At 42.5% G+C, this 14,316-nt stretch overlaps 1 protein-coding gene across 7 annotated transcripts in view; it reads right to left on the bottom strand.

Annotated features, from left to right (window-relative positions):
* The window catches only part of LOC134356084 (aryl hydrocarbon receptor-like), a 96,119-nt gene that overhangs the window by 50,050 nt on the left and 31,753 nt on the right, over positions 1-14,316 (bottom strand). For all 7 annotated transcript variants that reach the window (XR_010020278.1, XR_010020277.1, XM_063066659.1 and 4 more), the window contains one exon: positions 9,122-9,243. Coding sequence is in view for 5 of the 7 variants with exons in the window: in XM_063066659.1 (XP_062922729.1) it covers positions 9,122-9,243 (122 nt within the window). In the remaining 2 variants the exon portion in view is untranslated. The remainder of the gene's footprint in view (positions 1-9,121; positions 9,244-14,316) is intronic.

The following is a 14,316-nucleotide window of genomic DNA, read 5'->3' as shown; positions in this document are numbered from 1 at the left end:
ACTATCAGAATCACCAGCAGAATCAGCTGCTTCGACCATTGAGACTCAGAAGTGGCAGAGAGAAGGAGAGGACAAAGGCCCCTCACCACCTGGGACATACCCTCTTCTCATTACAACCATCAGAGAGAAGGTTCAGGTGCCTGAAGGCTCGCACCCAATGTCTCAGGAACTGCTTTTCACCTTCTGTCATTAAATTTCTGGAACTGCCCGTGAACTCATGAACATCCCCTCTGCGGTATTCATTTACTGTAACTTCTATTCATCTTTATGTCTTGCACTGTACTGCTGCCACAAAACAACGTCTGTCAGTGATAGTAAGCCTGATTCTGATTCAAAGCTCAGTTCAGCAACTGAGCGCAAGATAGATTTGGTTTAAACTCCCAAACCCGACAGCAGGGGATGCTCGGAGCGCAGTGGGAGCACCTCATAAAGCACTTTCACAGGCCAAGGGCTTGAATCACAAGCACCTTCTTGCTGGCAGCTAGGAATGGGCAATAATGGACAACAAGATCAGAATAGAATTTTTGTTTGTAATGAAAGACAAGAAGCAGATTATGCCTCTGTATTAAAGAAGCAGTATTTTCAAAATTCCAACACTACATCCCCCATTTATTAGGCATTATTTGACGTAATTGCAAGAAGGACACATGTACCACCAGGTTGCTCCTAAATAAACGTAATGGCCGAGGCTACCACGTGGCCATGTGAGATGGAATGAGGCTCATGGGCAGCACATAAAGAGTAAGATTTCAAAGCTGTCCTTGAGGAGAGGAGTGGATCATTCAGGGAAAGTAACTAAGGAGAATATTTAGCCCTGAAGCCATGCATTCAAAGTTTCAGGAACAGTTCTTCCCCTCCACCATCAGATATCTGACAATGAACCAGCCCATGAACACTACATCACTATTTTTCCTCCATTTTGCTCTACTTATTTAATTTAACTTTTTAATCTACATTTCTTATTGTAATTTATGGTATTTTTGATGTATTCCACCGTACTGCTGCCGTAAAACAACAAATTTCATGACCTATGTCAGTAATATTAAACTGATTGTCATTCTGATTCTGAACCTTTCTTGTCCATGTACTTATCCAAATGCCTTTCAAATGTTAGTTAGTAAATCATCAATAAGTTGTTATTCACTACTAAGTAAGCATCTGGAAGGCACCTTGTGTGTTGCACACAACAAACAGACATAATAAATGTGCGCAAACACGAGGAAATCTGCAGATGCTAGAAATTCAAGCAACACACACAAAATGACCAAGGGTCTCGGCCTGAAACGTTGACTGTACCTCTTCCTATAGATGCTGCCTGGCCTGCTGCGTTCCACCAGCATCTTGTGTGTATGATTTTTCTATGTTTAGCACAGAGGCTGAATCCTCTCCTGTGGTTGTACCTACAAGGGGGTTTTGCCCAACACTGCAACTAATATGTTGGTGAGGTGCAACCCACCTTTTGCCTTTTCTCCTTCTCCTGTTGTGGATGAGGATGACCTACAACTCCAGCGAAGCTGGTGTCGGAACTTTTCACGGTCTTCTGTGTGGATCAGCTTAAAAACACTCTGATTGATGACATCAGACTGCAAATTTAATCACAAATGCGCATTACCCGTAAGATAAAAGAATACATATTTCAGAAGGGAAATATGCATGCTTGCCTTACCCTGAGAACAAGGTTGTCAAGGTTGGGAACTTTGAACTGGAAAAGGAAAAGTCTTCTGGGATGGTGACTCTATGAGCAAATATTTGTTGTCCAACCAGTCTTTAGCCATTGTGTTTTTGGTAACGTATTCTCCTGACAGCCCATCAAGTCTTTCCAGTTCTTAAACAAGCCTCTTTGAAGTTGATAGTACCAACCAGTACTGTACCCCAGTGTTATACTGGAATACAGTATAACCGTGATTGAATGTCATACTGTTCCCACCTTACTGTACACTGCCCTCATATAGTAAGGGGCTTAGCTCCACAACTGTAGTACCTTAGTGTTGTGCAGTGACAGACCAGGCCCAACTAGTACTATATGCCACTATTATACAGTGGCATACTTGTACCCACCAGTACTGTATCTCAGTTTTAAACAGTAACAGGCCCATCCTCACTAGTAATGTATTACTGCCAGCTAGGCCACTGGCACTTAAGGCAGTAATGAAAGTCCTGCATCTGTCAGTCCTTGGCCACTCTTCATTGCTGTTTCCGTAACAGTTTTGTATTACCAATCAGAGTTGTTAGCTGTGAGCTGGATCCTTGAACCTGGGTGACTGGTGGATCAGTCTTAGACTGGCCTCTCCTCAACCCATTGACCTGTTTGGCATGGGTAACCCCACCAAGAGTCAAAGCATAAACCCCGACTCCAACCAACATAGCTGTCTGAGTCATTGAGGGATGTAAGCCTCAAAACATGACAAAGTTGTGGTCCTCTTGGAGGCCACTAGTAATGTACCCTAGTGTCATACAATGACAAACCTTTCCATACCAGTAATCCACACCCAGCGTAACACAATGAATGACCTGTTCCTGCCATTACTAATTCAAGTGTTATACAATTAAGAACCTAACCCCCCTCAGTACCGTACCCATAACACCGTAAGACATTGGAGCAGAAATAGGCCATTCAGCCCATCAAGTCTGCTCTGCCATTCAATTATGGTTGATTTATTAACCTTCTTGACTCTATTCTCATAACTTCTCCTCGTAACCTTTGATGCTAGACACTAGAAGACTACAGCACAGTACAGGCCCTTCAGTCCTCGATGTTGTGCTGACCCATATATTCCTAAAAAAAAGTACTAAACCCACAGTGCCCCGTAGCCCTCTATTTTTCTTTCATCCATGTGCCTGTCCAAGAGGCTCTTAAATACCCCTAATGTTTTAGCCTCCACCACATCCCTGGAAGGTCATTCCAGGCACCCACAACCCTCTATGTAAAAAACTTACCTCTGATGTCTCCCCTAAACTCCCCTCCCTTAACTTTGTACATATGCCCTCTGGTGTTTGCTATCCGTGCCCTGGGAAACAGGTACTGGCTATCCACCCTATCTATGCCTCTCATAATCTTGTAGACCTCTATCAAGTCCCCTCTCATCCTTCTACGCTCCAAAGAGAAAAGTCCCAGCTCTGCTAACTTTGCCTCATAAGACTTGTTTTCCAATCCAGGCAACATCCTGGTAAATCCCCTCTGCACCCTCTCCATAGTTTCTACATCCTTCCTATAATGAAGTGACCAGAACTGAACACAATACTTTAAGTGTGGTCTCACCAGAGATTTGTAGAGTTGCAACATGACCCTTCTACTCTTGAACTCAATCCCCCTATTAATGAAGCCTAGCATCCCATAGGCCTTCTTAACTATCCTAACAACCTGTGCAGCAACCTTGAGGGATGTATGGATTTGAACCCCAAGGTCCCTCTGTTCATCCACACTCTTAAGTAACCGACCATTAACCCTGTACTCAGTCTTCTGGTTTGTCCTTCCAAAATGCATCACCTCACACTTATCCAGATTGAACTCCATCTGCTACTTTTCTGCCCAACTCTGCATCCTGTCTATATCCTCTTGTAACCTTTGACAACCTACAGCTCCATCCACAACTCCTCCAATCTTCGTGTCATCCGTAAACTTACTCACCCATCCTTCCGCTTCTTCATCCAGATCATTTATAAAAATCACAAAGTGCAGGGGTCCCAGGACAGATCCTTGCGGCACTCCACTAGTCACCGACCTCCAGGCAGAATACTTTCCTTCCACTACTACCCTCTGATCTCTTCCTGTAAGCCAATTTTTTATCCAAACAGCCAAGGTTCCACTGATCCCATGCCTCATGATTTTCTGTGGGGGACCTTGTCAAATGCCTTGCTAAAATCCATGTAGACCACACCTACTGCCCTGCCCTCATCAATTTCTTTTGTTACCTCTTCAAAAAACTCAATTAGGCTCGTGAGGCACGACCTTCCCTTCACAAAGCCATGTTGATAATCCTTGAGTAGACTGCACTTCTCCAAATACTCGTAGATCCTATCCTTAAGAATCCTTTCCAATAGTTTGCAACCACCGACGTAAGACTCACCGGTCTATCATTCCCAGGATTCTCCCTATTACCTTTTTTAAACAAGGGAACTACATTTGCCATTCTCCAATCCTCCGGCACCTCCCCTGCAGCCAAAGAGGATTCAAAGATCATAGCTACTGCTCCAGCAATCTCTTCTCTCACTTCCCACAGCAACCTGGGGTATATCATGTCCGGCCCTGGGGACTTATCAATCTTGATGTTTTTAAGAAGATCCAACATTTCTTCTTCCTTGATCTCCACATTGTCCAGCACACAAGCCTGTTCTATTTTGACCTCACCCTGATCAAGGTCCTTTTCACTTGTGAATACTGAAGCAAAGTATTCACTTAGGACCTTGCCAACCTCCTCCGCCTCCAGGCACATGTTGCCTTCTTTATTCTTTAGAAGTCCCACATTCATTCTTGTCATCCTTCTGTTCTTCACACACTCATAGAACGCCTTGGGGTTCTCCTTAATCCTACATGCCAAGGCCTTCTCATGCCCCCTTCGAGCTCTCCTAAGTCCTTTCTTAAGCTCCTTCCTGGCTACCCTGTATTTCTCATGAGCCCCTCCTGTTTCCTGCTTCTTGTATCTAACATATGCTTCCTTCTTCCTCTTGACGAGTTGCCTCATGTGTTTCGTCAGCCATGGTTCCCTTTTCCTACCATTTTTTCCTTGTCTCAGTGGGACAAACCTATCCTGAATCCAGCACAAATGGTAAGATACTATCTCTTCTTTCAGTTAGTCCTGACAAAGGGTCTCGGCCCGAAACATCGATTGTACCTCTTCCTATAGATGTTGCCTGGCCTGCTGCGTTCACCAGCATTTTTTGTGTGTGTTGCTTGAATTTCCAGCATCTGCAGATTTCCTCGTCTAAGTGTGAATTAATATTACAGAATGGCAGACCTGTGCTTGCTGGTACTGGACCCACGTTCTCGAAAGACAGGTGTATAAGTGGCTGCAGAAAACTTCATCCTTGTTCTGAACAGAAGCTGTTCCTAAAACATTGAGTGTGTATTTTCAAGCTCCTGTACCTCCTTGCTGACGGGAGTAATGAAAGGGCATGTCCTGGTGATGGGGGTCCTTAATGATGGACGGTGATTTTTTGAGGTCTTTTACCAAAGACTCTAGCTAATTGAGAGCACAAGTTATAGAAAGGGGTGACGACACCACTGTTGTTGGCTGAATCAAAGATGGCGACTAACCAGCATAGAGGGGATTGTATTGGCTCCCTTCCTGTTTAGCCTGTATACCTCAGACTTTAGATACAACACTGAATCATGTCATCTGCAGAAATTCTCAGACGACTCAACAATAGTTGCGAGTATAAAGGGAGGACAGGAGGATGAATACAGGGCCCTGGTGGAGGACTGTGAAATGGTGAAAGCTGAATCATTTGCAGTTCAACATCAATAAGATGTTGTCTGTATTTACTAAGGAAACTGGCATGAAGTCTATGGAATTAAGGGAAACAAGTAGTCAGATCATGGAAACTGTACAGATTGAATAGGAGGAGGTGCTTGCTGTCTTGAGGAAAATTAAAGTGGATAAATCCCTGGGACCTGACAGGGTATTCCCTCAGATCTTGAAGGAGACTAGTGTTGAAATTGCAGGGGCCCTGGCAGAAATATTTAAAATGTCGCCAACTACAGGTGAGGTGCCGGAGGATTGGAGAGTGGCTCATGTTGTTCCGTTGTTTAAAAAAGGATCAAAAAGTAATCCGGGAAATTATAGGCCGGTAAGTTTAACGTTGATAGTAGGTAAGTTATTGGAGGGAGTACTAAGAGACAGAATCTACAAGCATTTGGATAGACAGGGACTTATTAGGGAGAGTCAACATGGCTTTGTGCGTGGCAGGTCATGTTTGACTAATCTATTGGAGTTTTTCGAGGAGGTTACCAGGAAAGTGGATGAAGGGAAGGCAGTGGATGTTGTCTACATGGACTTCAGTAAGGCCTTTGACAAGGTCCCGCATGGGAGGTTAGCTAGGAAAATTCAGTCGCTAGGTATACATAGAGAGGTGGTAAATTGGATTAGACATTGGCTCAATGGAAGAAGCCAAAGAGTGGTAGTAGAGAATTGCTTCTCCGAGTGGAGGCCTGTGACTGGTGGTGTGCCACAGGGATCAGTGCTGGGTCCATTGTTATTTGTCATCTATATCAATGATCTGGATGATAATATGGTAAATTGGATCAGCAAATTTGCTGATGATACAAAGATTGGAGGTGTAGTAGACAGTGAGGAAGGTTTTCAGAGCCTGCAGAGGGACTTGAACCAGCTGGAAAAATGGGCTGAAAAATGGCAGATGGAGTTTAATACAGACAAGTGTGAGGTATTGCATGTTGGAAGGACAAACCAAGGTAGAACATACAGGGTTAATGGTAAGGCACTAAGGAGTGCAGTAGAACAGAGGGATCTGGGAATACAGATACAAAATTCCCTAAAAGTGGCGTCACAGGTAGATAGGGTCGTAAAGAGAGCTTTTGGTACATTGGCCTTTATTAATCAAAGTATTGAGTATAAGAGCTGGAATGTTATGATGAGGTTGTATAAGGCATTGGTGAGGCCGAATCTGGAGTATTGTGTTCAGTTTTGGTCACCAAATTACAGGAAGGATAAGGTTGAAAGAGTGCAGAGAAGGTTTACAAGGATGTTGCCGGGACTTGAGAAAATCAGTTACAGAGAAAGGTTGAATAGGTTAGGACTTTATTCCCTGGCTCTTTCAGCTGGAAGGGCCTGTTCTGTGCTGTATCTCTAAATCAATAAATATATATGGTTGAGATTCAGACCAAACATTAGAGAGGGGAAGAAATGTGATCTCAGTGACTTTGACTGTGGAATGGTGCCAGACAAGGTAGTCTGAGTATCTCAGAAACTGCTGATCTCCTGGGATTTTCATGCACAATGTCTCTAGAGTTTACAGAGAATGGTGCAAAAAGCATTAAAAAAACTTCCAGTGAGTAATTCAGTGGGCAAAAACACTTTGTAATGTGAGAGATCAGAGAATGGCCAGACTGGGTCAAGCTGTCAGGAAGTTTATAGTAACCTCACATTACAACAATGGCAAACCTTGAAGTGGATCAGCTACAGCAGTAGAGGACCATGAGCATATATTCAGGTCACTTTATCAGGTACAGGAGTTATCTAATAAAATGGCCACTGAAGGTAAATGTCTACTTTGGTATAATGAGGATCTATTATTACAAGGAGTAAGAAGGGAGAGCTTAGCAAATGGAGGACAAATGTACAAGGTCATTAGCAAATGGAAGAAAAGGAACTCATTCCTCCAGACAACAGGAATTCTGCAGATGCTGGAAATTCAAGCAATACACATCAAAGTTGCTGGTGAACGCAGCAGGCCAGGCAGCATCTCTAGGAAGAGGTACATACTCCTGACGAAGGGTCTCGGCCTGAAACGTCGACTGTACCTCTTTCTAGAGGTGCTGCCTGGCCTGCTGCGTTCACCACCAACTTTGATGTGTCATTCCTCCAGCATGGTCTGAAAGGATGAGGAAAGTAGACTGTGTGCCAACTTTCAGAAGGAAATCAATATACAGTATACCTGAAGAGGAAAATTGCTCATGGCAACAGAACTATAACAGAGGGGTGGGATTAATTGGAAAGTTCTTTCAAAGCAGCCCATTCCAGAGAACCTGAAATGTTAGTGAATGGTAAAATGTAAACACGAAAGGGTGCTAGATGAATGGTTCCTCTTGAAACACAACCCATTTTGGCACTGCAGAGTGGACAAACCTGCTGCATATTTTTAGCTTTTGTCGACTTGTTTAATGCCAGATTTTTAGCATGCATTTCCGTGGACCAGGAACAACCCTCAGGGGAATTTGCAACATAGTCAAGTTTTAAAATATGTTGCAAGTCTTGAAACAACTTCTACCTGGTGTAGGACTGACAGCAAAAGGAAAAGGCAGAATCCTAGCATGTCTAGAATCTGACTCTTTAGCATAGGTGAGCTGAGGAAGAGGGTAAGGGTAACTGGAGGAGAATAAGATAAACTCTTGATCTCTCCGACTACCTTGTGGTTTCGGCACCTTACTTGTCTCTTGACATTGCAGTTTCTCTGTAACTATAACATTATATTCCTCCTTCTATTTCTGCCCTTCCCTTTATACTCCCTCGATGTACTTACGTTAGGAATGATGGATATGAAAAGCATTGTGTCTCGGTACGTGTGACAAAAATAAACCAATTACTAACTCACAATTCTATTGTAGGAGCAAAAAGGCCAAATAGTGCTTCTTCTCAGCAGAAACAAGGGATTGTCCATTGTCTAGTCTGCATGTACCATTTCAAGTACTCAGAATATAGCACAGTGGCCCAAGTGAAGCCCAGGATGATCTGGGATCTGACAACACAGTGCACCAGGGACAACAACTATCTATGCCTGTTTTTTCTCCCCCCAGGATTAAAACCAAAGTTGATGCTAATTGGCCACAGTCCAGCCATTTTACTCATGATCATTACAAATGTTTTGATTAGAACAAAAATTTGATTGCCAAGGCTCAATTTTCAGTCTGCATGGTACTCACAGTCTGCCTGGCTACTGTGCTACTGTGATTGACTTCTCAAGTCTTAGATTAAAAAAGGAGAATCAGAATCAGGTTTATTATCACCGGCATGTGTCGTGAAATTTGTTAACTTAGCAGCAGCAGTTCAATGAAATACATAATATAGAAGAAAATAAACAAAACAACATAATATAGTAATAATAATAAATTAATAAGTAAATCAATTACAGTATATGTATAAGGAGTTTAAAACATGGCTAGATTCAAGTTGGTTTCAAACCAGAGCCGTAACGGATGGATGAGGATTACATGGGTTCAGGCCCTCAAGTTTGAAAAGCCCAATTCTGAGCTTGTACAAAGTAAAACAGATGAATGGAAGGTGAAAACGTTCTGCATGGAGCTACCTCTTCAAAAGGGTCATTGCCTTGGGGAGATACAGGTGCATGAGAACATTTAACAAAATGAGTGAACTATTGTCAGCAGAGAGTTACAATGCAGTAAATTCAAAATGGTTTGAGCCCAATTGCACTCCAGCATTGTACATACCTGTAACATGAAGGCTCCCTCCGGGATACCACATGCTGGAACCTGTGGTGATTTAGTAGTGGTAGAGACTGATCTGTCACAGGGAGCCTCTGCACTGCTGGTTAACTGACTCTGAAGTGCAACTACAAAGAAAAAATAATTAACTTCTTGAAACCAGTGCGCTTTTTGCCATTATTGGCAAACTTTCAAAATACATATTGTAGTTCCCTAGGGTGCACCATTAGGACCACTGCATTTTTTAATATAGTGAAATGGTAGTAACAAACTTCAGGGAGTCAGACTAGTAGAATAGGTGGCAGATGAGATTTAATGCTGAGACATGTGAAATGGTATATTGCGGTATAAGGAATGAGAAGAGGTGACGCAAAATTTTAAAAGACATACAAGAACAGACAAATCTGGGGGAAGGGTCCAACATTCACTGAGAGTGCTTCAAAATGTGCACAGGAACCTAGATTTTATTTCTACAATAGAAAAGCAAGGTAGTCTTGATGAATCTTTAAAATATACTGATTTGGACATTTGTGCATCCACTGTGGGCTATAATGACTTCAAAGATGATGCAGAAAAGTTTTACTGAAATGATTTCAGGGACTTTAGTAGGAAAGTTTAGTAGGAAGTTTATGTAGCGGGACTGGAGAAACTGGAGTTTGCAAAAGGATCCAATTGAGTTACTTAAAAGGGTAGAGAGAGTACACCTCTTAAAATGAATGTTCCATGGCAAAAAGGCCAGATCCATCCTCTGCAAAGTTTCAGAATCTAGTGACATCTGGTGTTTGTAGACTCAGGGTGTATACAATCACATAATCCAGGTCTCCAGTCTAACAATCTCAGAAAGCATCTGGAAAGTGGATCTACGTGGTACAATGTAATTAAGCTAAATGACTTAGTTCAGAATTGGAGAACCCACGCCCAACGCCCGCTCCAGAAAACTTTCTATTTGAGTTTCCTGAATAACCAGAATCCTGTCCTATTTTCTTCTCTCTTGTTTGGCTAGATCCTCACCAAAGATTATGAACTCAAGGCCCAGTCCGGAGGTCTAAGCACATCCCCTTTTCTCCTGCAGTACTGAAGAAGTGCTGCACTGTCAATGAGACAATAAAACAAGGACATTCCTGTCCTCTACTTGAATGTCTTGACATAATGTTGAAGAATGGGTTAGAGCTCACTAATGTTCCACCCAACACTTATCACACTCCTACCATCACAAGAAGCAGACATCCAGTCATCTGCTCTTTACCATCCTTACATTGTTGCTGCTGGTAATTTGTTGCTGTACATCCAATAACAACAGCAACTACACTTCAAATATACTTCATTTGCATTGAATTTTTTTTAACATCCTGAGATAATGAAAGGATATAGACACAAGAGACTGTATATACCATGGTCCAATCTCCTCTCCTATCAGATTCCTTCTTCAGCCTTTCCCTCTTCCACTTACACCTCCCAGCTTCTCACTTCATCTCGCGCAGAATCAGTATCAGAATCAGAACAGAATTAGGTTTATTATCGCTGTCATGAGATTTGTTGTTTTGTGGCAGTAGCCCAGCAAATGCAAAAGATAAGCTGTAAATTACGATACAAGTATTGAATAAAGAGTAATAACAGTGAGGTAGTGTTCATGGGTTCATTACCCATTCAGAAATCTGATGGTAGAGGAGAATAATCTATTCCAGAAACATTGAGTGTGTGCCTTCTGGCTCCTGTACCTCCCATCTTCCCCCTCTTCTGGCTTCACCTATCACTTGTTGGCTTGTACTCCTTCCCCTCCCCCCCATCTTTTTATTCTGGCTCCTTTCCAGTCCTGATGAAGAGTCTCAGTCAACATGTTGACTTCTTATTCCTCTCCATTGATGCTGCGTGACATGCTGAGTTCCTCCAAGATTTTCTGTGTGTTGCTCTGGATTTCCAGCATCTGTAGAATCTCTTGTGTTGCAGATATAATAACATGGAGTAGAAAACACACTGCTAGAGGAAGTCAAACTGTCGAGCAGCATCTGTGGAGGCAAAGGGATCACTGATATTTTGGGTCAAGTCACCCCATCAGTACTGAGAGTGCAGGGGGGAGAATGCCAGTATCCTTCCTTTGAGGGAGGTCCATGAATCCAATGTGGCAATTGCTTTCTGCCATCAGATCGCAGCTGGCTCAGACATTGTGTTTGAACCTGTAGCTAGCATAGACACTGCATTTGTCTACTGAGGAACCGGTGAAATTACTGAATATTCTATAATAGTAAATACTTCTCTGTTTATTCTTGACTATTGTCCAGTAGCACTTACATCTACTGTGAAGAAGAGCTTTGAGAGGTTGGTCATGAAACATAACAACTCCTGGCTGAGGAGTGACTTGGATCAATTCCAATTTGCCTACCATCACAACAGATCCACAGCAAATGCCATTTCACTGTCTCTACACTCAGGTCTGGAACTTCCGGACAGTAAAGGTACATACATCAGGATGCTCTTCACTGACTGTAGCTTGACATTCATCACTATCATCCCCTTGAAACTAATCACTTTGCTCTTAGATCTAGGCCTTTATGTCTCTCGGTGCATCTGGACCCTTGATTTCCTGGCTTGCAGACCACAGTTCAGAAATGAATTGGCAACAACTTTTCCTCCACAGTCAGTATAGGTGCACCACAAGGCAGCATGCTTGACCCCGTTCTACTTGCTTTATACTTATGATTCTGCTGATGACATCACTGTTGTTGGCCAAATCAAAGTTGGTGACACATTGGCATATAGGAGGGAGATTGAAAATCTGGTGGAATGGTGCCATAATAACATCTCACTCATCATCAGCAAAATCACTGAGCTGATTATCGACTACAAAAGGAAAAAGCCGAAGGTCATTAAGCCAGTGCTCATTAGGGGATTGATTAGAGATGGATAGGATCAGTAACTCTGTATTCCTTGGGGCTACAATATTAGAGGATCTGTGCTGGGATCAGCACATAAATGCCATCACAAAAGAAGCAGACAGCACCTCTAATTTCTAAGAAGTTTGCAAAGATTCAGCACATCATCTAAAACTTTGACAAACTTCTATGGATGCACAGTAGAGAGTATCCTGATTGGTTGCATCATAGCCTGGTATGGAAACACCAAAGCCTAGGAATAGAAAAATCTATAAAATGTGGTGGATTTAGCCCAGTTTATCACAGGAAAAGCCTTCCCCATCATTGAGAACATTTACAAGGAGCATTGCAACAAGAAATCAGCATCTGTCATCAAGTTTCCACATCATCCTGGATATGCTCTCTTTTCACAGGAGGTACAGGAGCCTTAGGTTCCACACCATCAGGTTCAGGAACAGTTGTATCCTTTAGCCATCAGGTTCATAGTCATAGTCGTACTTTATTGATCCCAGGGGAAATTGGTTTTCATTACAGTTGCACCATAAATAATAAATAGTAATAAATCCATAAATAGTTAAATAGTAATATGTAAATTATGCCAGGAAATAAGTCCAGGACCAGCCTATTGGCTCAGGGTGTCTGACCCTCCAAGGGAGGAGTGGTAAAGTTTGATGGCCACAGGCAGGAATGACTTCCTGAACCAGCATGGATAACTTCACCCACCTCAATGATCAATTGACTCCATAATGTACAGACTCACTTGCAAGCACTCGACAACTCAGTATTACAACTTCAGTGGTTGGTAAGTTGATGGGCAAGATCCTGAGAGCCAGGATTTATGAACATTTGGAGAGGCATAATATGATTAGGAATAGTCAGCATGGCTTTGTGAAAGGCAGGTCGTGCCTTACGAGTCTGATTGAATTTTTTGAAGATGTCACTAGACACATTGATGAATGTAGAGCAGTAGATGTTGTGTATATGGATTTCAGCAAGGCATTTGACAAAGTACCCCATGCAAGGATTATTGAGAAAGTAAGGCGGCATGGGATTGAAGGGGACATTGCTTGTGGATCCAGAACTGGCTTGCCCACAGAAGGCAAAGAGAGGTTGCAGATGGATCAAATTCTGCATGGAGGTCAGTGACCAGTGGTGTGCCTCAGGGATCTGTTCCGAGATCCCTACTCTTTGTGATTTTTATAAATGACCTGGATGAAGAAGTGGAGGAACACACATTAAAGTTGCTGGTGACTAACGTTAGTCCTGACGAAGGCTCTCGGCCTGAAACGTCAACTGCACCTCTTCCTACAGATGCTGCTTGGCCTGCTGCATTCACCAGCAACTTTGATGTGTGTTGTTTGAATTTCCAGCATCTGCAGAATTCCTGTTGTTTGTGAAGAAGTGGAGGGATGGTTTAGTAAATTTGCTGATGACACCAAGGTTGGAGGTGTAGATAGTGTGGAGGGCTGTCAGAGGTTACAGCAGGACATCAATCGGATGCAAAACTGGGCTGGGAAGTGGCAGATAGAGTTCAACCCATATAAGTGTGAGGTGGTTCATTTTGGTAGGTCAAATATGATGGCAGAATATAGTATTAATGGTAAGACTCTTGGCAGTGTGGAGGATCAGCGGGATCTTTGCGTCCGAGTCCATAGGACACTCAAAGCTACTATGCAGGTTGACTCTGTGGTTAAGAAAGCATACCAGTCTCCTTTCGGCAGTCCATGGAGTAAGACGCGTGTTGGCGTTACTCCTTCCTTTTACAACTTACTTTCCACTGCTAGTTTTGTTTAAACTTTGAAGATTTATTACTTTTAGTGAAGGATTTACGATTTAATTACGATGGCTGGAACCCGAACTAGAATCAAATTAAGAGGTGGCAAAATTGTTTCCGAAGCTGAACAAACAAACGAGTCAGAGGAAGTTTATTTCAGAAAGAATGTTTTCCTTGATGCAAGATATTAACATCAAGATCGGAATGGTGGACACTAAGATTGATAAACTGACGAATGCTAATGAAAAGCTTGAAAAAACCGTCTCTGCTGTCCAGGAATCTTTGAGGAATCTGGAATTTCAATACCAGACGCTTAAAAAGGACACCAATAGAATCGGAAGAGAACAGGAGACAGTGAATCAAGTGATTATAGAATAAGAATTAAAGATATCTACTATGGAAAAGAAAATTGTTGAGGTTTCTTAGAATTATTAAGAATTAAGACTAAAACGATTAATCTGGAATGCAGAAGTCGCAGGGTGAATTTATGCATAGTGGGTTTGTCTGAAAATATGGAAGTGGGTGAGCCACTGAAGTTTTTTATGAATATGCTACAC

Source organism: Mobula hypostoma, chromosome 14, assembly GCF_963921235.1.
Source record: "Mobula hypostoma chromosome 14, sMobHyp1.1, whole genome shotgun sequence".
NCBI lineage: Eukaryota > Metazoa > Chordata > Chondrichthyes > Myliobatiformes > Myliobatidae > Mobula > Mobula hypostoma.
This window is presented reverse-complemented; position numbering and strand designations above follow the sequence as displayed.